This window comes from Haliaeetus leucocephalus, unplaced genomic scaffold (assembly GCF_000737465.1).
Source record: "Haliaeetus leucocephalus isolate CR32 unplaced genomic scaffold, Haliaeetus_leucocephalus-4.0 Scaffold555, whole genome shotgun sequence".
Taxonomy (NCBI): domain Eukaryota; kingdom Metazoa; phylum Chordata; class Aves; order Accipitriformes; family Accipitridae; genus Haliaeetus; species Haliaeetus leucocephalus.
Genome location: NW_010972991.1, coordinates 19639146 through 19652736, shown reverse-complemented (window position 1 = coordinate 19652736; position 13591 = coordinate 19639146). Strand labels below are relative to the sequence as shown.

The 13591-nt window shown below is 39.7% G+C and overlaps 1 protein-coding gene across 3 annotated transcripts in view; it reads left to right on the top strand.

Annotated features, from left to right (window-relative positions):
* Positions 1-13591, top strand: part of PTDSS1 (phosphatidylserine synthase 1) — a 28549-nt gene that overhangs the window by 317 nt on the left and 14641 nt on the right. For 2 of the 3 annotated variants that reach the window (XM_010577077.1, XM_010577075.1), the window contains exons 2-5: positions 5223-5314; positions 6856-6900; positions 9157-9281; positions 11812-11970. In XM_010577077.1, coding sequence (XP_010575379.1) covers positions 5223-5314; positions 6856-6900; positions 9157-9281; positions 11812-11970 — 421 coding nt within the window. The remainder of the gene's footprint in view (positions 1-5222; positions 5315-6855; positions 6901-9156; positions 9282-11811; positions 11971-13591) is intronic. The other variant, XM_010577078.1, reaches the window with a different exon arrangement.

The following is a 13591-nucleotide window of genomic DNA, read 5'->3' as shown; positions in this document are numbered from 1 at the left end:
GCCCCGGGGGCGAGGACGGGCAGCGCGGCTCCGGCGGGCGGCGGTTCCTCCTGGGGGCGGGTTAGCGGGAGACCTGGTGTCGGGCCGTGACTTGCTGTATGCTCTGCAGGCAGGGCTGTTGCATCGCTAGCTGGCTGGAGAGCACCCTGCTCGGGAGGCCCTCCGTTTGGAGAGCGGTTATCCTCCTCTGCTACGTTTCCTGGGAACTTGTTGATCGTTTTGAGGATGTCTGTTAAAGTCTTTACCAAAATGTATGTTTCAAGCAGTTGCCGAAAATGGCTTTTATTAGATATCAAGAAGCCCAGCAATGACATCACACAAGCAGATAATTTACCAAGCCTTCAGCAGATGGGAGTGACTGTTTCGTGCCACTGTTTTTATACAACACACTTTGTGGCCAGTCACACGTTGGCTTAGGCCCTGGTGCTGATACGCTTAGCCACATCCTTTCCCCACCACGGGAACAGCTCTGCGGACTTCGCCACTTCCAGTCATTCATGGAAATACAGCTAAGAATGGATGCAATTATTTTCAGGAGCCTTATTTGTAAATAAAGGGTATAGCAGTGCAGTCTGAAGGGTATCTTGCAGTAGTTTTCTAAGTTGTGCGTACTTTTTGTTGCCTCTACTGAATAGGACTATGAAGATGATAACATAATCCTCCTTTAGGCTAAATCGTGCAGTCTCTGGGCAAAAAGTGAGTCCTGAGAGGTTTTGGCTGAGCTGTGCATCATTTTTTGGGCTCACCTATACTTTTGTGGCATTGTATGTATGCAATCACAGATTTCAATGGCCTTGTTGATTAAACTCTGCATTTGACAGAACATCATCGTTGTTTGTCCCTAGGCTTGATATACAATTCAGTGTGTAATCTTCTATCGTATTCTACGAAGCCCAATGTATAGTTTTTATCAGCTGTGAAAATAATGGTCAAGCCTGGGTTGAGCTGAGAAAGGAGCATAAGGAAACGTAAAATAGTGTAGCTGCAGATGGTTTGAGGTGTGCCTTTTCTTGTTTCAACTTGTGTATGGCCTCAAGGAAGATATTTTTGGTGAAGAGATCCCTTGTTCTACTTAGGTAACGAGATCTAAGCTGAGGTAGAGTATCCCAGGGATCCCTTCTTAACTCTAAAATTGGAGACATGTTTCTGTGCTTTGATACAATGTTCAATTAGAGACCTTTGCTGCAAGTTCTTGTCTTGTCCTGTTTCCCCCCTGACCAGATCGCTTTTCTCACTATAGGGCTAATTTAGGCAAACTTGTGAGATACTAAGGGATTCTCATCCAGACATTGTTCTGAAGGATTAACGGAATTGATCGTTCACCTTTGGGGGAGGAAAGGAATTTTGCCATTAATGCTTTCAAGCAGAGGATGAGCCAAATAGCAATTTCAGAACTATGGAGTCTTCTGGGCCCAAAGAATATTGCTTCATTTCTGGGATGTTTGTTTGCGTTTTTCCAAGAGGATTGCTAGCTTTCGAACTCCAACTTCTTCAGTTTCATTTTCTTCCCCCTGTCTGTCTCTGCTCTGCCTTACTTCCTGTGTTTAAATATCCACTGACTCCTCTTTAACTCTTCTCTGTTTCTCCTCTTCAGGCTGTGGAAACTACTCTGATTTTTTTTCTACCCCAACCCTCCTGCTATTTCCAACTATTGCAGGAGTTTCCTAAATGTCCCGGGTGATACCAGAGTGCTGCCTCTGTTGCCTTATTTGGGACACTACCCAAACCATAAGTACTCTTTGCGAAACTGGGGTAGAGGAGATAGTTCACCATATGGTTACAGTATGTGCTGCCAGGTCTGGTCTTTCTATTCCCATCAGCTTACTGTGTTGAGTCTCCAGTGACTGTGTTTGTGTTTCTACCTCCTGGGCGCAAAGCACTGTAGACTTCCCAGTAAGCTGTGACAAGTGATTCTTTGCTTCCCCTGTGCTGTCAATTCTTCCATAGCTCTCCTGGTCAATTTATTAAGTAGGGGATTTTCTATGATACATTCATACTGTTGTTGTTAAGTAAAATTTATTTTTTCAGGAACTTCAGCATAGGCAGGGGAAATTCTGCTTCCCTTAAAGTCTTTCTTGTCTCTTCTGTAATTGTTTTATGTCAGAAATATGTGGGGGTTCAGATAAACCTAGAAAATGCTTTTCCCTTGGATGTACCAAGCCATAACGTGGGTTCTCCCTTGGGATCACTGAAAGCAGCTGATACTGTCTTTAAGCTGACAGATAAGGGTGAAGCTGAACTTCAAATAGCAGTAATCTTCAGGTAGCAATAATAATATTAATAATCCAGAAAAAGAAATGTGAGTGTGTTTAACTTTTCCACGTTAAAGTGAGGAGTAGAGGGTGTTCTGTTTTTTGAAGCACATCCTTATAGTGCTTCTGACAATGGCTGCAGCTGCCTTGGTTATTTCCTGCTGAATGAGCCAGACACTGGCTCCTCCGCTTCCAGGCTGCTCCCTGGAGTGGAGGCATGGAGTGGCTCTAGCTTTCCCTGTCCTCTTCCTCCCTGGAGAGAGGGATGTGGCCTTCTCTGAGCCCGGAGCCAACCAGCAGGAGGGCAGGCGGGTGCTGGAGGGGATATTTTGGGGGCACAACAACAGGACTGAGGAAGGTGACAGATTAGTATCTTCTGGTGTGAAGTTTCAGGGCTTTATGGAAGCAAGAGTAAGACCTATGATGGTGTTGTCTTTTGCATCCCTTGATTAATGGAGTTGATTAGACTGGATTATTGTGCATTTAGGTTTGATTTGGGGAGTTTATGGAAGATTTTTTTTTTCTCCAAACACACTCTAAATTTAGTGTCCTAACTATTTTTTCCCCAGTTGAGTATCCTCGGTTTTTTTTTTATTCATGATATAGTAACTTACAGTGGTACATTACAAAAATGTAAACTAGTAAGATAGTGCTTTAGAGCAAGGAGAAGAGCAGGAGAGAGAAAAAGGTTATGTGGTTGTTATATGCTTTGGGTTTTTTTTATTATTTCTTCTCCAACAAGCCACAGAATTGAAAAATGTGCTGGTAAAGTGGGTTTAAATTGAGAGAATTTTCATCTGTCCTCCCACGCGAGCATTAGAAATCTTGTTTTTGCTGCATGAATGCTTATATTTCAAAGTTAGCATCAAAGTTCCTAAGGCTGAGTGAGGAGATGATTTAGCATGTTTTCCTGATTGCAGCTTGTTGTGATTGTGTCTTTCCTCCAACAGTTATTTTGCTTCCCTGTCTCTTTTGGCATTCCCCAAAATAGTTTTTCCAGGCAAACACTATAATTCTTATCCTAACTAGTGCACAGTAGCAAGTCTCTCGCTCCCACCTGTTTTTACCTGCTTCTGGCAAGAAGGTTGGATACCTATCCCTTTTGAAAGGTATCTGCAAGTCAAAATGAAATGCCTCTACCACTCACTTGGAATGAAATGCAGTTTAACACCGCATACAACATCTTTGTTGATTTTGGGGGGAAGTGGTGTCAATGTGAGTAGGACAGCTTTCCTGAAGCTAAGTAGTACTCAGAATCCTGATATGCAAAGGTGAGGACCCTTCAGCCCAGCTGGTGTGACAGTTAAGTGATGTGATCACAGCATCTTTCACTTCTTTTTTGGCTGAATTGTACAGTGTTGTCATTCTAGTAATCTGTTCTCTCTTCAAAAAAAGGAGAAATTTCCCCACTTGGTGGCACCTGTGACAGCATGTGTGTGTGTTATTTGCGTATGTTAAAACAGGAATATGGTTTTGCTGTCTGAACCATCAGAGCCTGAGGCTCTGGCTGGGAAGTGCACTGGATGGCGTGAGGCTCTTGAGATTGCCAGGGGAGCCAGAGTTAAGCTCTGGAACTTGGGGTTCATAGCTGGTATAAAGTGTCAGCCTGTGCAGCATGCCTGCTGGAAAATGACTGGTAATTCTGGACTGAGCCGCTTTAAAAAAAAATAAATGCTGTGGGGAGTCCCTGAGGCCTGCATAGAAACCATTGATGTTTAATGTACTTTTTCCTACAGTTAAACTAACACAGTGCTTAAATGCCTCACAATGATGAAAGTCTGCTGTGTAGCTGTTAAGGTTCAATTTTGAGGGAAAGGGAAATGATGTGGCAAAGTGAGAAATATTTTATAACTGCAGCAAATAGCTAATGTGGAGCGCATTTATGCTGCCACAGATTCTTTACTGAACCATCCAGAAATGTGACAGACACTCTGCCAGGAAGACCTTTATCCCTCTGAAATTTGCTGGGAATTTTTTGGTATCATGGGTTAGGAATAAATAAAGGAATATATTTAAATAGGTAAACTGATCCTAAGTACATGAAAATTACCCAGATAGTAAAACTTTAATTTGAATTGTAGTAGGTGATACATTATGAAATACTAGCTGTGCATATTATGATGGTCTGAAGTTTGTTTCCATTTGTATTACTGAAGTACCCTAGAAGCTGACTGCTGGTTAGAAGACTTGGGTGGGCTTTTTTTTGTTTGTTAATCTTGCTGCTGTACATTATATTCTACCTACCCGAAAAGAAAGAAGAGCTCAGTCAGGTTTGCTTTGGCATTCCAAACTGAATTCTTAGGTGTGTCTTCTGGACATAATATGACAGTAGCATAAATAATACCTGGTATTTTATTCAGAGCTTTGGCTTAATAGATCTAAAAGCAAGTTGATATTTTTCCTTGTTTTTTTTAAGTTTTGCCACCTCTCTGTTATACGTGGATTCTAAGCTGTGTAATCATGATTTCCAAAGGCTGATTGTAGTCATTATTTCCGCCCTCTCTGCACTCACCTCAGGCATTTGGCATTGGGAACAGGCCAGGGGAAGCGAAGGGGATTGAGACCAGCACCGAAACAGCAGAGGGAAACCAAGGAATTGCATCTAGGCCTCTAGAGTTTTTTGGTCTAGGTCTCTGCTGTGTAAAAGTACTTTTGATGATGTTTCTGTGAACATTAAAGCAGGAACATATTTTTACCTTGTGTTAAACTTAGTCATTGCTTCTGCATAACAATACTTATGGCTCGTATGTATTTATTATATGTTTAACTCTCTTGAGAGAAAGGGATCCCCAGAAGTGCAGAGTGAAAACCTTTCAGTGCAGTTACTATCTTGACTTGTTATATAACCAGCATGCTTATTTTATACTTAATTTCCATGTAGTCTTTATTTAAATAATATGATATCTTCAGAGGCTTTCGACTTTATCCTTATAATGTACGTTAACACTTTGATGTTGTCTGTCTCTTCAGGGATGATTCTGTCCCAGAGGATAATATTTGGAGGGGTATCCTCTCTGTGATTTTCTTCTTTCTAATCATCAGTGTTCTAGCTTTTCCTAATGGTGAGTAAAGTTTATACTTTTATACTTCACTTTGTAACATGTGACTTTCGCTTCATTGCCACTATATTTTGATTTTTATTAAAGTACCATTTAAAAAATTTTTTTTCTTTACACTTTTGTCATTCCTTTATGTTAAGAAGCAGTTTAAAAATGGGTTGCAATCACACTGAGAGGAGATAATGGTAAAATGCAAGTTATTTATAGCTTGTCTGTATCTAACAAGGAAGTCAGGTTCTCAAAATCAGTGTCTCTATTTGCAGGTGCACAGCTGCAGCTCAGATTGCTAAGTAATGATGCTGCCAGATTTTTAAATAATGTTTAACAGGAGTCTGCCTCAGTGTGTTTTAAGAGAAGTGTCATTCTACAAATTCTCAGAGATATAACACCTTATGTAAATCACCGTACCGGAAGCTAGTGATAGTTAGAAATGGTCTGAGTTACATTACAATGTAAAAGCACAGTTGCTCAGTAGAAGGTTAAGTTGGACAAAAGTTTTGGTAATTATGTGAGGAGCAGAAAGTGCAAAAGTATAAAAACCCTTGCATGGCACTTAATTCTGTGGAGGAAATGCTGTCTTCCTGTTATGTTTGGGTTTGTTTATTATTTATTTCTTTTTAATTTTTACTTACAGCTGTCAGCAAAAGCATAATTCTTCAAGTCTAAACTGTCTCTGGATTGGCAGTGTTCAGGAAGAAACAGTGATTGTGCTCAGGGCAGCTTTGTATTTCAGAGTTGGGATGTATTTTTCTCACATTTTAAAAATCATTAATCCATACTTTTCACAAAGTTCTCCCTGAAAAACTGAATGCCAGAGGAAAATGAGCTTTATGCGTACAGTGGTGAAAGAGCAGTCTGCAGCGTGTGCTGAAAATATTTGTTCAGCCACTTCTTGCTACCTAAATGTATGATTCGTGTTTAGAGGTTTTCCAGTTTCACCAGACTTACCTTCTCTGATCTTCACATTAACTGAGACGTTTTTAATCTAATAAAGTCAGTTTAATCACTGGCTCTAAAGTAAATAATATTGACACTAGTAAAGAGCATAGGTATCTTACTTCTTGCCAGATATACGATACTCAGTTTGGAAGTTTTAGGAGGCCTGTTTGCTAACATTTCATGGTAGTCTGAAGGCTAAGCACCATGTTTCTTTGCTGACACACAGAAGTTTGTATTTGATGACTTCATTGGGAGCAAGCCATGTGTGAGCTGTGGTCTAGAAACCAGATTGAGATCCTCAGGTGACACCTGAGATATGGTGTCTGCTGATTAAACAGCATACTACTGTTCTGGAAAAAACTCTATAAAAATAATGAAAAATTTTGTCTGCACCCTACTAATTGGCAGTCTCCTTTTCCTCTCTGAAATCTGTTGTTACCATTTATTTTAATTTTTTTTTTTTACATAGAGCCCCAACTTTTGGCTATATTTGATGGAGAAGTGATCTGTGCTTATGCCAAATCCTCATATGTGATATACTCAAAAATAGATTATGTGGTTCTTATTGACTGTCTTCTAATAAGCTTTTTGTTTACTGTCCACAGGACCCTTTACTCGTCCCCACCCTGCAATATGGAGAATGGTTTTTGGTAAGTTTAAGTTGTGTTTCTGGCTTTTTCAGTGCTTCTGCAGGACTGGCCATTTTAACTTTCAGATGAATGGAATTGTCCTGAAACAAAACTGTGGATCAAACTTGCGTGAATGTCACTTCCCTCCCACTTCTGAGCAGTTGCTTATGTAATCTGTTCTTAGTTATGTTTGGGAATGTCATTGTAGTTACTCTGTGTCAGGATGGTGTAAATTAAATCACCAGAAAGGGATCATTCATCCTGATACTCTGTTTTAACCTGTTTTGTGTTTGTGCTTCCTAATCTCCCCCACACCCTTCCTACTGCCATCTCTTCCCACCCCAAAAGTTTGGGTTTTTTATAGCTACTGCATATACTATCTGACTTCTACCAAAATCCGGTCTAGTAGGGTGCTTCTTTTCATTATTGGCAAAATGTGCTATTACTTTATATGTTTATTAAATTATATCATTCTATAGCTTAACATACGTTTATTAATATTCTTAACATGTATATATTCATGTTCTTAACTTATAATTTCAGCAAAAATACCTGTAAATATTAGTCGCATTCATAGTTTGGAAAATAATTCTATTAACTACAAAACTGAGTGAAATTCTGCTCCTTAAACATCTGAATTACATGGCAAAAACAGAAGGAATTTTATTTTGAAATATTCAGAGTTCACAGAGCCTATCCTAGACTTTAAGCACATTTGCAGAGAATTAGGCATATTTGATTTAAAAGCTGATCTGTTTCTTTTTGAGGGGACTGAATGTTTCTCTCTCCTGCCACCTTATATAGCTAAAAATAAGTAGCCTCCCAAAGTAGCTGATTACTCATCTGTTGACATTGAGAGGATACTGCTGATTAGATAGTACTTGTTAAAGAATCCTGCTTCTTGTGAAGTTTGGGAAACACAGGTCCTACTGCTCATTTCAGTTTTCAGCAAATGTAAAGTAAAAGGTCATTCGCAATGTTGATACTGTCAGGGCTTGACCCCTTGTACTTCCAGGAAAAGGCTGCATGGAAAATCAAGAGCAACATTTTTCCCCGTGTAATTCTGCTGCTTCTGGCATGGTTTGTTTAGCCATGCCTCAGTTTCTCAGACCTGTTCAGTAGATGAAAGGCAGGAGTAGTGTGTCCTCAGCATTTCAGGATGTACCCTCGCCTGCAACCTGTACTTCTTGTAGTAGTGTGGCATCTGTTTACTTGATGTGTTTTTAGGATGTACTACAGAGGACAGTATATATACTTTCTGTTCATGTGTGTACTTGAATGGCAGTTGTTCTCTAGCATACATGGGGGATTAATAACATGTGAGTTCTGGTTATAGTTTAAAATATCTTTTTAGAATTTCTGTAGTTTATTTTGTATGGTAGATACTAAGTTTATTCACATTAATCTTTCTGCCTTCCATGACATTGCTGCAGGATACAAGTAAGTTTGAGTGCTAGACTATGGAAATGGTGTTAGTGTTTATATACCTCTTCCAAATGTGGTCTTAGATATCTGTGAACTTGTGAATAATGTAGAGATATACTCCCAGCAGCAGCTTCGTCTACCCACAGATCTACTCTTAGGACTCTTAACTTCTTACAAGTTTTTCTTTTTTATAAAGATCCATATTCAGATGTTGGGAGGAGAGAGGTGGTAGTCCCAAATGCAATAGTGTTTCATAATTTATAATGGTGTGACAACAAATCATAATCATTTTTATCTTTAAAAGCTTCAAGCAGCAAATTTTCCGGCTCACAAAAGTAACTCAAACATACATTATTTTATATTTATAACTACTTTTTATTGCCAGCATGGCTCAGAATTGCCAGGTGGGTTTATTAAATTGTTCTTTGTGTTGAAATCTGCATAAAGGCTTAGGGACCTGCATTATTGAGACCAAGAATACTTAAAGCAAAGGCACAGAGCTAATCCAATCCTGGGGTCCTAATGTATCTCTTACTAAAGAGCTTCCTGATCACAGCCTTGTACTACTCATGTCTAAACTGATTAGACTGATTTTGTTTTGTTTGGGTTCATGCAGTCAAACCTATATTATATCACTTGAAACAGGAGGTGATATGAAGGGCTGAGTGCTCAGAGATTACCATCTGACTTGGGTCTGTTAAGCTTTTTTGCATGTAGCCACTGTATGTAGAAAACTCAATTTGTGCAAACGGGGCATGTATAGAGTAACAGTTTGGAAGTAGCTTTTTGGACTCTCTGTGTCTCAAGGAGTTTTGTGAGTGAACGTGATTCTAAAGCTGAGTCTTTTTGCAGGTCTCAGTGTGCTCTATTTTCTGTTCCTGGTGTTCGTGCTCTTCCTTAATTTTGAGCAGGTAAAAGCAGTGATGTACTGGCTGGATCCTAATCTTCGATATGCCACAAGGGAAGCAGATATTATGGTATGTCTCCATGGCACTTTATTGGACATTTTGACTACTTCAGATATGTTTTATGTGGGTGGAAAGGGATAAACCTGAATTTGCTGGCATGAGCAGTGCAAGTTTGTGCCTATACTTGACAGTCAATGAGCCTTTTGTGTCAACTGCTGATTCTTTACATTGAAATCAATTGTTGTGAATTGTGGGTGTGAGTAGTAGGGCACCAAGCAGAAGAGGGTTACTGCATGGAGAGGCAAGAGTTGCCAGTCTTGTCCTCTTCATAGTTGCATCAAATTATTGCCCACCACCTGACCAGTGTGCTTCCTTGCCCTTGGGTTTGCGCATCTGCGCACCATGGTCACCTGCTGTATAGTGGGTGCTGTTACTGGGCTCATGCCTCAAGAGTAAGGAAATACACTGACTGTCTTTGGTCATAGCAATTATTGCACATGCAAAGTACTGCACCACACCTAATCAGCAGTGGCTGCAAACTCCTGCCCTGTAGCATGTAAGAGGGAATAGAAAACTTTACAGTACAGTAAGCTTACATTAGTTGATTGATAGTGAGGGCTGCATACAGGCTCCTTAGCTGGAAAGCTCTGGATGCTTCAGGTGTTGCTGATCAGTAGTATGTGTTGTGCAACTCCAGCATCTAGAGCAGGGCTGTGACTTTCTGTTCTGCAGGAGATGTGTGGTGGTGGCAAGGCATGGGCAGCCTGCTGTTAGGGTGGTGGGAGGACATGTTGCTAAATGGAGCATGAGCATGGGGGTTAGTGATGTTGCTGAGCAACAAAAGGGAGCTGAGATGAGGGGTCTGTTGGTAAGTCAGATTCACCTGGCTCTCCTGTCATTTAAGTTAGAAATAAATAGATTCAAGTCAGGGGAGGACTAGTATTACTACTGGCACAGAACCACAGAGCAGCAGATTCCCTGACTCTAGCAGTCAGTGGAAACTTAGTCTATACTACTTTGCAATCTTGATACTGTCACTTAAAGTTGGAGTAAATTTTGAAAGTGCAACTGTAATGAAGGCTGCAGCTTGGTTTCTTGCACAGGGGTGACTAAGTTGCTTGAGTATAAAAGAAAGTTCAACATATTTCACTGTATGATTGGCAGAGCTGCAGCTGGAAAGATGATATGGGGGGGGGGAAGCCACAGTAAAAATAACAGCAAAAAAGCAAGAGTCCTGAAAAAAAGCTTACTTTTGGAGTAACCTCATTGTGTTCACTCATCATAGAGTTTCAGATATCATGGTGTAGCTAGGAGCCTGCGGCTTCCATTGTGCATTCCATGCTTCTCATGCTGGCAAATGAGCCAGTTTCAGATCTCTTTGGGTACCTGCACTAAACCTCCTGCTTTGCCATCCTTAGGACAGGTGGTGTACCTTTGTCTGAATGACCGGCAGCACTGGCTTGTGCTAGAAGGAATACCATGTTTTCAACTTCAGGGAGCACCAGCAGAAAGGGTTACTTACAGTTTCATAGTGGGACTTAACTGCCTGCTGATAGAAGTATTTGTGTGAAATTGTATATTCTTCTGTTTATGGAGACCAGGATTTAAATCTTTCTCTGCCATCCCCTTTTCAACTTGATCATGGTTCATTTGTGCAGGATTAGTAATAGTTCTGGCCTGAAAGAGAATCCTTTCTTAATTCAACAGCACTGAGTAGTGCTGTGTTGTCACCTCCAGGTGGCAATGTATATTTTAGGAGGGTTGGAGAGCAGAGATTTTTTTAAATGTGTGTTTCCAGTTGGGAATAGTTCAGTTTGTGCCCAGTGACAAGACAGAACTCCACACATGCAGCCTCCTGATGGCATACAGATTTTTTTTTTTTTTGGTTGGGCAGTGATTTCTAGCACTTGCTGTACAACATGATGAGAGAACACATTTCCTTTGTTATTGATGACTAGAATATTAATTAATGTTTGTAAGGAATCTGCCACTCATCTGTGACAAAACAGTTGCAATTTCCCTTTGATTTTTTTTAAATTCAGCCCTGTGACTGAACTTTCTCAATATGAATGTGGTCTGGGAAATTGCTTTTGTGAGGAAAATAAGACACAAAAGACACTCAAATGAACATTGAGATGAGTAACATAACATCACAAACTGGTGAGGATTAGCCACTGATGAGCACATCTGAACACTAGACGGCATGAAAATGGGGAAAGGTGGTTATTTCAAATCAAGAACCCAAAGAAAAGCAAATAACTATTTTCTTGGAGTATTGTTTGCTGATTTTATTATTATTGATTTTATTGCTCTTGCTGTTCCTCTGTCACATAAGAAGTATGTGCTCTTTCAGGCACCAAGGTCTATTCTATCTCCCTTTAAAGTAGAGCTGTACTGTGATGACACTGAGTCTTAATACTGATTGTTTTCCTGCAGAGTTTAGAAGGACAAGAAAACAACATAATGCTTATTTTAATATCCTCATAATTTCAGGCTTATTGCACTGGATAGAAAGAAGTTTCTTCATTCTAGTGTTTCTGAAGTTGCCTGTTGATTGAGGTTTTTTGTTGTTTTTGTTTGTGGTTTTTTTCATTAACAGGAGTATGCTGTGAACTGTCATGTTATCACGTGGGAGAGAATCCTTAGCCACTTTGATATATTTGCTTTTGGGCATTTCTGGGGCTGGGCTATGAAGGCTTTGCTGATCCGGAGCTATGGGCTGTGCTGGACTATTAGCATCACCTGGGAGCTCACTGAAGTAGGCCACCCATTTATCTTAATTATAAGCAAATGTATGAGGCTTGAATTGTTCTTGAGGGGCTGGAGGGGGGGTAGTGTGAATGTTATGTGAATGATGACTCACTAGTTCTCAGTATAGATTTACATTTTAAGCCTTATAACTCAGATGCTGAGCAATTGATGCATTTGCATTAGTGGACAACAGCAAACTGGGATTTAGGTAAGTGACTTCCTACTACTTGAGCAGGAGGAAAGTCTAGGCCAGCCTATTGATGCCATCCATAATTTGTTTTTCTGCTGTTCTGGGAGTCAACACTCATGCTACTTCAGATGTTGACTAATATTCTGTGATTCAGAGCAGTTGTTCTCCTTTTTCACCTTGCAATATCTGTGATCTGCTGTCATGATCCCCTCAACCCAAATACAACAGTATTACACATTGTGTATAGTTGTGCATACTGTACAGTGAAATGGAGATGAGGGATCCCTGAGGGAGGTGTGAGGACCCATGAGAAGAAGTCTATATGTGATGGCAAGACACCATTTGGTGTGTTGTTTTCTGTCATAATGCCTGAGTGTATAGACCTTCTTCTGTTAAATTGTACCCCACAAGCCTAATTTATTAATGTTCAGTGACATTAAAATGTGATTTTTATTAGATCTGCACCATGGTTTGGAGGACCACTGACTTATTTTTGTTGCCTAGTTTTACCACAGTTCTTCCAAGCACATGCTTAAGTCATTTGACTCTTGGCACTTTCAAATCATATTTTGGATTAAAAAAAAAAATACAGATACTTGACTTGATTCAGTCAATTGACTGTTACTTGGACTGCTGGTTCTTATTGTTCAATCTGTTTTAAGAATTCAAGCTGATTAATTGCTACTCTAAATATTTTCATTTGCATGTAATCTAGAGCTTGATTAGTAGAATATGTGTCACCTAAAAGCCAAGGATGCGTTTCTATAAAAATAAGTTTAATTTCATTGTATTCTTTGATTGGACAATTTAGAGGAAAAAAAAATCCAATTTTTATCACCTTTTGGGACAGTATAGTCTAACCTGTCACACTTCAAATAGTGTGGATGTAAACACCTGAATTTAGTCTTTAAAATCATAGTTTTCTCTAGAGCTTGCTGTCTTGAGAATGCTTGGCTCATCTGACAAGGCATTTATAATTCAGAAACATAGGGAAGGATTTAGTTGTCTAAAATTAAACTTCTGGGTTTGAAAATACTGGTGCCATGAGTTCCTTTTCAAAACATGTTTTTGTTCTGTGGCATTGAAGGATATGCTGTTTGAAATTGCTTAAGATTGGGATTTCACAAGTACCCATCCACAAAAAGCAACTTTGCTAGTTATTGTTTTTAGTTTTTTCCTCCAGAAAACAATACATTTGGATTTGTTTCACATGCATTCTTATTGTTCAGTTGATCATTACACAGCCATCATCGTCAATTTGACACCGTATAGGATGTCTAGTATTCCCTGTTGTTGAAAGGCAGATTATTGGAACAGACAATGTGTTGGGTAAGGTTCAATATATAGAGAGGTTATCACCACTCAAATGGATTTTTAATGAATTAGTTAATTTAGGAGAGTCATTAGAAACCTATAGAAGTTATCAAGGCAGTTACAC